The 10,221-nt window shown below is 27.1% G+C and overlaps 1 protein-coding gene across 1 annotated transcript in view; it reads left to right on the plus strand.

Annotated features, from left to right (window-relative positions):
* LOC105846130 (polycystin-1-like protein 2) overlaps positions 1–5,713 on the plus strand; it is a 194,334-nt gene extending 188,621 nt beyond the window's left edge. Inside the window, exons 34-36 of the mRNA XM_065804171.1 lie at positions 489–758; positions 3,028–3,174; positions 5,113–5,713. Of these exons, the coding sequence (XP_065660243.1) occupies positions 489–758; positions 3,028–3,174; positions 5,113–5,381 (686 nt within the window). The 3' untranslated portion in view covers positions 5,382–5,713. The remainder of the gene's footprint in view (positions 1–488; positions 759–3,027; positions 3,175–5,112) is intronic.
* Positions 5,714–10,221: the final 4,508 nt, after the last annotated feature.

Genomic DNA, 10,221 nt, shown 5'->3' on the forward strand with positions numbered 1-10,221 from the left:
ACTACCACGGACGTGGTGGGAATGGAACTCGGAACCCCTCGCTTCTAAAGCGAGCGCTTTTACCACTACACCACTACCGCATTTTACCGCATTTTACCGCAAGTAAAAGTGTTAATAAGAGCGAAAATAACGTTTTTAAAAAATACCATTTTTAAAAGATCAAATAACAGATGGTTTTAAAAAGAATGTAAACCAAAATAATAACAAACATTTTAGAGCAATGTGTAATTCATTCTTTGTTATTATCTCGTTTAGATAAAAAAATTCTGAAAAAAACTTTTAAGAAATGTTTGATTTTTAAAAAGATTTCAAGAAGTGGTAGTGTTTAAGAAATGGTATTTTATGTTAAATTTTCTACCTAAGGTTGTTCCATAGGGCTGTTTTGTAGAGTTGGGAAATGGAGAACCTAACTCAAAAAGAACCTATTTTGTTGTTGTGGACTAAAGGTAAATTTATAGTTTTAAACTAATGTAATCTATAATTTTTAGGTGCATTCATAGATGGATATCAAACTTACTTCAAAACATTTTGTTCCATCATTTCTTTATCAATAGGAAAGTTTAATTACCGTCAGTTCGGAAATGCAAACCCTGTTCTTGGACCAATATTCTTTTTAATATTTAATATCACTTATATTTGGATAGTGATAAATATGTTTGTATCCATCTTAATCGATGCTTTTAAAGTAGTCTATAAAAGTCTTGAACATGAGAAAAATGACTATGAGATGGTTGACTTTATACTGGAACATTTAAAAGGTTTTTTTGCTTACTTATTTTCTTTTTTTTTTATTCAAATATCTGCTAATTTTTGTATTATGATTATGAGGTCAGCATAAATGTTCAGGTTGAACAAATCTTTAATTTAAAAAAAAACTTGAGTAAATCTTGTCTTAAATATATTTTACATATTATCTGTAGATTCAACATTTTATAAAGCAATACCATGTTAAATACTCTAGGTCCAAGTATTTTTAGGACTTAATATTGCAGCAGACTTTTTGCCTTATTACTTGACATCACTTCACTCTCATGAAAGATATCCAACATATTTTTATAAAACATATATATATATATATATATATATATATATATATATATATATATATATATACAATATATACAACATATAAATACAACATATACAACACACAAATATATATATATATATATATATATATATATATATATATATATATATATATATATATATATATATATATATATATATATATATATATATATATATATATGTAAATTATGTTAGTGTATTTTACAAATAGAGTGCTCAATGTTCTTAAAGAACAGAGCAATAATTAATTAGTAAAAAACACTTATCTAACTTTTATCTTCGACTTGAAGTTTCACCATTGCTTCCTGATGATCCAGCAATGGTGAAACTTCAAGTCGAAGATAAAAGTTAGATAAGTGTTTTTTACTAATTATATACATATATATATATTTAAACAACTTTAAAAAGTATTCTACACAATAGAGTGCTCAATGTTCTTAAAAGAACAGAGCAATCAAATATTAGTAGAAAATCACTTAACAAAATTTTTTTTCCATTTTACACTGTGTTTCATCAACAAAGATCCATCAGAAATGAATGATAAGAATAATAAAATTTCAATTTATGCCAAAAATTAAATTGCAGGAAGTTGCAAATGTCTTAACTACTGTAAATCTTCACACATTTGTGAAATTTGCTGACACTATTATAAAAAGAGTTCTTTAGAAATGATTACTTATGCTATTTTTTTAAATGTTTTTTTAAAAAGGGTAGTTAATGTAAATATTAATTGAACTCATTTATTTTTATAGTTTTTTAGGAGAAACTTATTTTCGTGCCTACATTTAGAAATTAATTCCGTTCTTTTGTTTAATAAGCATTCTTGATTTGCATGTGTAATTACTTCAAATTTTTCTTGAAGGCATTGTATGCATTTTTTGGAAATATTGTTATATGCAGGCGCTGTTTTAAGGATAGACCAATTCAGTATAAAATCATCAATATTTTTTTCTTATAATTCCCACATATATTTTGACAGCATGGTGTCTTTTGAATACTTTTTATATTTGAAAGATTGCTTATGATTGGCAAAACGTTTTTTCCATTCACCCTCTGTTATTCCAATATATTGTTTATCAGGTACATTCTTAGAAGAAAAAACATATTTATATACCACATTTTTTGATATACAACTTCCACTCATTGGACAATTGATTTTTTGTTTACAATTACAAGTTTCTGTAGTTTTTTCATTTAGGATTTCTTTTTTGTTTAACAAAGCCTTAATGTGACCTTTTATATCACATTAAGGCTTTGTTTTTAAAAATCTAAAAAAACAAATTTGTAAAATTTTATATGTTGCAAGAAGTATTGATTACTAAGTCGCTAATATGAAATATATTTTTATAATGTATCACTTTGATTTTAAAAACTAATCACGAGGTTAAAATTATCTTGTTCTATTTCCACATTTTTTAGTTTTGAGATATAACAGTTAAAAAGATAAAAGTTTTAAGAGACGGCGTATAATAATTTTTTATTTCTTATGTTTTCACTGTACTTTTTTTTAATGTTAGACTTTAATACAGAAGAAAAGTTTTTTTCTTTAGGTATGTAACACAATTAACAACTCAAATTTTTTCACAAAGTGGAATTAAATCAAGATAATTCTAACCTTGCGTAATCAATTTAAAAAATTTTGATTATTAAAATTTAAAGAGATGATAAAACCCGAGAAAGTGATTTTTTTACTTCACTACCCCTATTTTTTTATAGATGGGCACAGAATATATAAAAAATGTTTCGAGTTAGTTTAGAGTTTTTAAGTACTCTAATAATAGTTTTTATTTCTGCTCTGTTATTTTGTTTCCCTTTTTTCAACAATTCGAACTAATATAAAACTTTATAATGTATGTGTTAATTTTTTGATTTAATAAAAAATATTCTTTGATGTTAAAATTTTATTGTTTTAATATTTTAATAATTTGTTTTAACTCTAAACTTTAAATAATTTAGATTGGCTTGGATTTAAATCAATAAAAAATGATGACATGACACACCAAAACATTGTTGTCAATACAAATTTATATTCTGTGTTAGATACTTCTGCTCCAGTTACTTCAGAGAGAAAATTAAAAAAGACTTTTTGTGATCTTTGCAAAGGTATGTTGTTAAGATGTAAAGCTGATGAAGGAATAGGTTCTACATATTTTTATTTATGCTTTTAACTTAAAATAACAAACAAAGCTTTCAACACATGTTTTCAGGATTTTTAAATTAAAAAATGTTTTGAAATAGTTATGAAAAGCGATGGTTATTCAATAAGGTTAGTTAGAGGCGGGTAAGGTTAGTTTGCAGTTTGAAGTTTGCAGGTTAGTTAGGGGCGGGTAAGGCAGAACTTTTGGAAAAAAATGGAACTGTTATGAAATTACTTAACATGCTGCAAAATGATTTCAATACCTGCAACAATAAATAAAGAGTAAAGGTTTAGAAATAAAAGTTTAAAAGTTGAAGTTTTAAATCAACAAAGTGTATCTGAGGGTGTTGCAGAAATTTATAGCAGCGCATTAGGTGTTTTAAAAAATGAACCACCAATAAAACAATTTATATTTTTATCTAATGGATGGAAGCTGAAAACGGTAGTTTTAGAGGCTGATAAAGGATTAATAATTTTAATAGTTTCCAAGAAAAGAGCTTCAGGTGCATATTCTGAGAGATCAGAAATGTTCTATATTTTGAATTTTTTGTATTTCTTTTTCCAGCTCTTTTATGATCTCCCTGAACATAACTACATATAGTGGCATGATATCCCCATCAAGCTATTTGACTCTTCAAATTTTAGGAACCTTGAATAATGTATTTGAGACTTTAATCAAGTTTGATTTTTCTAAATTTAAAAGTCTTCTGACATTTTTTCCTAGATCATTCATATTAACATTGAATTTATCTTAGCCCTCAAGCCTGATAACTTCTGACAACATCTACTCTTTTAAGTCTTCACTTGTACTATTTTTTCTTTATTAAAATGGCATCGGATTTTTTTTTCATGTTTATTAATAAGCACATCAAATTAATCTGCAGTATGATTGTGTGAATCAATAAAATGTAAAGGGAGAGTAAGCAGTTTGAGATAATGCTCTTTACAATTCAAAAAATATCAATAGAATGTGGTCATTCTTTTCAGTATAAAAAAGTTATATAATAAAGTTAAAAAACATGTTAAATGCGTTTTAGATTATTTATTATTATTTTTAGATTAATGCTTTTGCTTATAAAGCTGTCTGTAATAATATTTTTACGATATATAAAAAGTTACTTAATCACCTTAGCGGTATTTGAGCACGTTAAAAATAAAACTGATTTAACTTTGTAATAAAAAATAGTGTCTGCAATATTTCAGAATGTTTTTTTTTTATTTAAATTTTTATTTTCATATTTTGGTTTTTTAGTCCGTTTTTTACCTTTCTGTGTTTATTGCAATTAAAAACTTGGTATCTTGGTGTAGTAATTTTAAACAAAACAAACAACATCCTGGGTTAGTAATTTTGCTATTCGATATCTTGGTCTAGCACTCCTTTGCATGTTGCCTTCGATGTATTTACCAAAGCTAACAACCCCTTAACTCGATTTCTGCACTTTATCTGTTGAAAGTTTCCGCAATCCGCTTTTTCACGTTTTACCAATGTCATGCAATCGTATATCTTGGTGCAGTATTTTTTCTATATAACATCTTAGTCTAATGTTTGTGCAAATCTTGGTGTAGTAGTTTTGCTATTCAATACTGTTGTCTAGTTATTGCGCCATTCTTGGTTTGTTAGTTGTTTTATTCAGTATAATGGTGCAGCAGTTGTGTTATTCAATATCTTGTTGTAATAATATTGTTGTTTTCGTCCTGTAGTTTCTGTTATTTTTGTTTTGTATACTCGGTTGTTTTTGCTTCGTAATTTTGCTATTTATTAATTATTACGTTATCACTTCAATTTTTAGAGTTAAATGGTAAGTTGAATGGTGAGTTGAATAAGTTAAATTTTTATAACAAAATCATATAAATAATATTATAAGTCAGGTATAATTTATAAAATGATATCAAAATGATTTTAGTTAATAAAGAAAGACTTCACGCAGATGAAACAACAGCCAATGATAACCCTACACTGACTTTGATTGAACGAACCTTTTCCAAATACGATTATTTATTAAACGATAATGAAGTCGATTTAAACGAATCACTGAATAAATTTATTGTTTGTGCAAACCTTCTCTACAAATCTTCTTTTGCTAAGGAAAATAACAAAGTTTCAAAAAATGTTGAGTGCCGTACGAATAACGTTAAAACTGATGCCAAAGAACACTCATCGTGTTTTTTTTAACACGATGATTGTTTAAAAAAAGATATAGATATCATATCTTATAACAAATGTACTTTTTGAAATTCAAAGTATAACAACTTATAGCGATAAGTTGATTTTCATGTGTTAAACAGGGCTCGAAGACCACTATTTACTTTTATTCTTTTTTTTTTTATATATATATTTAGTTTTTTCACGAGGCCTACTTTTATATTTATAAGATTAAAAAATAAGTAAAAGAATGATATGATATTAATTATTTGTACGCATTTGGTTATATTTATGAAATTAGCTTTTGAAGGTATAATGTTATCCTGTATTGATTAATGAATTTATTATATGTCGAATAAAGCAAAAATATCGGAATCTATTATATGTCGCGATTTTTTATATTTATATATGTGTGTATATATATATATATATATATATATATATATATATATATATATATATATATATATATATATATATATATATATATATATATATATATATATATATTGATTAAAACATTATGTATTGCTTAAGTCTTTAAAACATATATTATTTCTTGTATATATGTCGCAAAAATATATATTTGTTCTATTACATTTTGCATGACGTATTGATTAAAATATTTTGTATTCTATATGCGTTTAAAATATATCTAGTTTCTTGTATATATACTATTAAAATATGTGTATATGTAGGTGGAATGTATGAACTTAATAGAGTTGTATAACAACTCTTTCTGTTTCCTGTTCAATTTTCAAAGTAAAAACTTGTTCCGGATCCTTTTAAACATCTAGAATAAAAATTCAGAAAAAAAACTCGCTCCAAAGTCCCTCAAAATATAGAAATCCAACATTGTTCCTTCTCTTACTTTTCATAATTATGTTACAAATGCCACTTTTACGACAAAATTTTTAGCTCAGAGCGGAGCTGCTTTTAACGTATCTTATTTAATTATTACTTTTAAAATGTTTTTCATTATTTATGTTGTCTTGTCTATTTGCATTTACTTTATACAACTATAAGTGATATCATAATTTCAGCTCAGATGTATGAACATAAAATGTTGTTTTAAATTAATTTTTTTTTTGATTTTTTTTGTTACATTTTAAAATAGCATTTCGTTACAATATTGAAAACGCAAATATATGATATTAACAAAAATTTATATTTATAAGTAATAATTGTTATGAGAAATGAAAGAACTTGGGGACTCGTAGCAGACCATACGGTCTTGTCGTCGAAAACTACTAAAAAAATTAAGAGTCAAAATTTACAAGATATTTAAGTAATTAACAAAATAAAATTTTTTGAGGAGCGCATATACTCGAAGATAAAAAATTTTAATCAAACAGAATTCTGTTATAAATATAAAGATATTTAAAATCTGTTTTAGCTAAATACAGGGCCGTACCGAAGAGATCAAAAAGAGAAGGGGGGGGGGGGGGATCACGTATCTGTATTTTGCCCAGAAATAAAAATAAAGGGTTTTAAAAATCTTTTTTTTTTTTTACTATTTACATCCTTAACACAAAAATCAATGCAACTTTACTAAAAAATTTTTTAAAAATGGGCAGAAGAAAACTGGTTTATTCTGTTTGCTGCCATTTTAGAGTTATTTTTCGCGTATTAGAACAATATTTAAATATTACCTTTTTTTTATAAAAGATTTAGATATTTTGTTTACAGCTAGAAATAATTTCGTCAGATAATAGTAAGTTAGAATTAAAAAGCGTTAAGTCGAAGGACAATTTACGAGATGGCTGTGTTAAAAAGTGGGAATTCATGAAAGAAAAAGTTAACAAAACTTTTTAATAAAAATCTTGGGATAGAGCAGGATAGTAGAATTGAACGTGCGCGTAAAAAAGAGTTCGCTGACAAAGAGCGTGCGCAAATAATTGTACTGAAACTACATTAATACTCAAATTTTAGCGCCTAATTAGGTCACGTAGAGGCAAAGTCGTAATCTTGGAAAAGCTTTTTGTCTTAAAGGTATCAATATTTTTATAAATGAGGTTTACATCGGAACCGCAAAGTTGATTAAAAATGAACTCTTTGCTAAAGCAAAGATTCATAGGCAAAACGGGGACTTCGCAAAAGTGGTAATACTTCGCAAAAGTAATAATAATGATATAGTTTTTTATTATTTTGTTACACCTTTTAATTTTTTTTTGTAAGTTAATACTTTAAAGTGTAAAACTCAGAACTATTATTTAAAAAAATATAGATAATTTGCTTCATTTAAAGGTTTTACCTTTTCAAATACTCTGCCGCTATTGGTTGCAAAGTTTTTTTTTTTTCAAATCCGCTTTCAAGGGTTGAATGCAATAAGCGAACTTGAATCAAGTTCGACTTAAACTTTTCATTGTAACCAATAGCGGCAGAGTATGGGTTTTCCCCTCAAAAAATGCCTGGCCGCTCTTGGTTACAATGTAAAGGTCAAGTCGAACTTTACTGAAGTTCGCTTCTTGCATTCCACCCCAAATCAACGCCTTTCAAGTTTTTCAAGTTTGACATTCTCAGGCGCGATCTTGAAATTTTTAAGTTTCGTTTACGCTTTTTCTCAAGTGTTTATTTTGTAAGTCTAACTTGACAAAGTCAGACTTCAAAGTTCAAGTTGAACTTTACTCAAGTTTGCTACTTGCATTCCACCCTTAGACGAGACTTTTTTGCTTCAAAACTTTTGTTGTTTTATGATTTTGAACAGATAAGTAAATTATACTTCGGTTTCAGAGACGAATTAATAATTTATGAGAAATAAAAACGAAGCCAATTTTCATCAAAATTCTAAAATAATAAAGAAATGTTAAAATAATAAAGAAAAAAACACTTTTTTTTTAGTTTAAGGTGGTTCTTATAGAAAAAAAGTGCATAATATTTTTTTTTCAATTTTTTCTTGTTTAGAATTTATTGCTCTTTCATGCTGGGTATTTAAATTTAAAAAAAATTTAATTACAAGTAGTTTTTTTATGCTTTTACATATATGTAAAAAAAAAAAAAATCCTTAGCAACATCATAGCAACGAGTTTTTCTTCTAAAAAAATGAGCTTTTCAATGTTTAAACACTGGTTTGTGATAGTTTTCCCCATATTACATCCTATCTGCTTTTTTGATTCTGTAAATTATTAGGAGGCTAAAATACATGCCCTAAAACATCAGGCACATTTCATTATATTAGCTGGTTTATTATCAAGTAGTTAGAGTAGAGAGCCTTGTTCTACAAGAAGATTTATTGCGAATTAAATTAAGTTTATTGTTTTTTGTTAATATGTTTGAAATTTATGGGTAATCCATCCAATCGTAAAAAAAAGATAAAATATAAATTTAGAGAAAATTAACACACAGCTAAGAAAAGTTTGATTTCAGAAAAGGTTGCAAGTTTTCCTAATAAAAAAACTATAAGAGAAATAAAAATTGCAACTCAAGTTTCACCTACTGATGAAAACGGTTATTCAATTTTGATTGAATTTTAATTGTTGAAAAGGTTCATAGAGCAGACAGCCATATGTTCTGAATGTGACTCTAGAGATGTGACACTATGGAACAAACTAAGTTTACGCATGGGACTAGCTTCCAAATTAATACTATTATGTAACAATTGTCAAGCTAATGTTGGTTTTTTCACTTCTAATGAATGTTTACCGAGTAAACTCAATTGAGGCAAATGTAAGGGCTGTTATAACATTTAGAGATTTAGGAAATGGACGCAAAGCAATTTCCAATTTTACACGATGCATGAATATGTATGAGTTATCTGAACCAACTTAGAGTTATATCAATGAAGAGCGTCATGCAGCTTATTATGCAGCTGCCAATAAGAGCATGAAAAAAGCTGCACAGTTAGCATTTGATCAATTTGATGTAGATCAAAAGATTATGAATGATGGAACTTGTCGTTTTTCGATCGATGGCACATGGCAAAAACGTGGATACGTATCATTAAATAGTGTTGTAACAGCTTGCCATAATGGCAAATTTATTGATGTGCATATAATGTCAAAACTCTGTCGTAAATGCAATATAAAAAGTTCAAGTCTAAAAATTCTTGAATATAATGAACAAGGAACAATGATTGCAATATAAATCATAAAGGATCATGTGGTTCAAAGGAAGGAGCCGGAGCCGTTGAAATATTTAGTAGACCAGTACAGACGCATAACTTAATTTACCATGAATACTTAGGGGATGGGGGCACCTCTTATTTTAAGGAAGTAATTGATTCGAATCCTTATTCACAATTTGATGTGACACCAGCAAAGTTAGTATGTCTCAGACACATTCAAAAAGAGTAGGGACCAGGCTACGTGCCAAAATAAAAGAATATAAAGGCACTAAAACCCCGCTTTCAGGAAAGGCAAAGCTGACTGAATCTACCGTTAACTCAATGCAAAATTTTTATGGGAAAGCTATTAGAGATAATATTAATCATTTGTTTGCAATGAATAAGTCGATTCTTGCAGTTCTTTGGCATTGTACTCAATTAACCGATGAATCTTATCGACATTAATTTTGTCCACCAAGTATTAAAACTTGGTATATGTATAAAAAGTCAACAGAAAAAAGTTTTATTAGTCATATCAATATGCCAAAATGTATTCATGATATTATAAAGTCAATCTTTATTAGTCTATTGGAAGATGAGCTGTTATCTAAATGTCTTCACGGTCAAACGCAAAACTCAAATGAAAGCATAAATCAGGTAGTTTGGAGTAAGTGCCTTAAAAATATATTTGTTGAGCGTAAAGTATTAGAATTAAGAGTTTATTCTGAAATTTCTCAGTTTAATGATGGCACTGGTGCTTTGCACACAGTTTTAAACCACTTTAGTATTAAAGTATTAACTATTTAGTATAGTTAAAAAGATAGAATA

The sequence above is a fragment of the Hydra vulgaris genome, chromosome 08 (genome assembly GCF_038396675.1).
Source record: "Hydra vulgaris chromosome 08, alternate assembly HydraT2T_AEP".
Lineage (NCBI taxonomy): Eukaryota > Metazoa > Cnidaria > Hydrozoa > Anthoathecata > Hydridae > Hydra > Hydra vulgaris.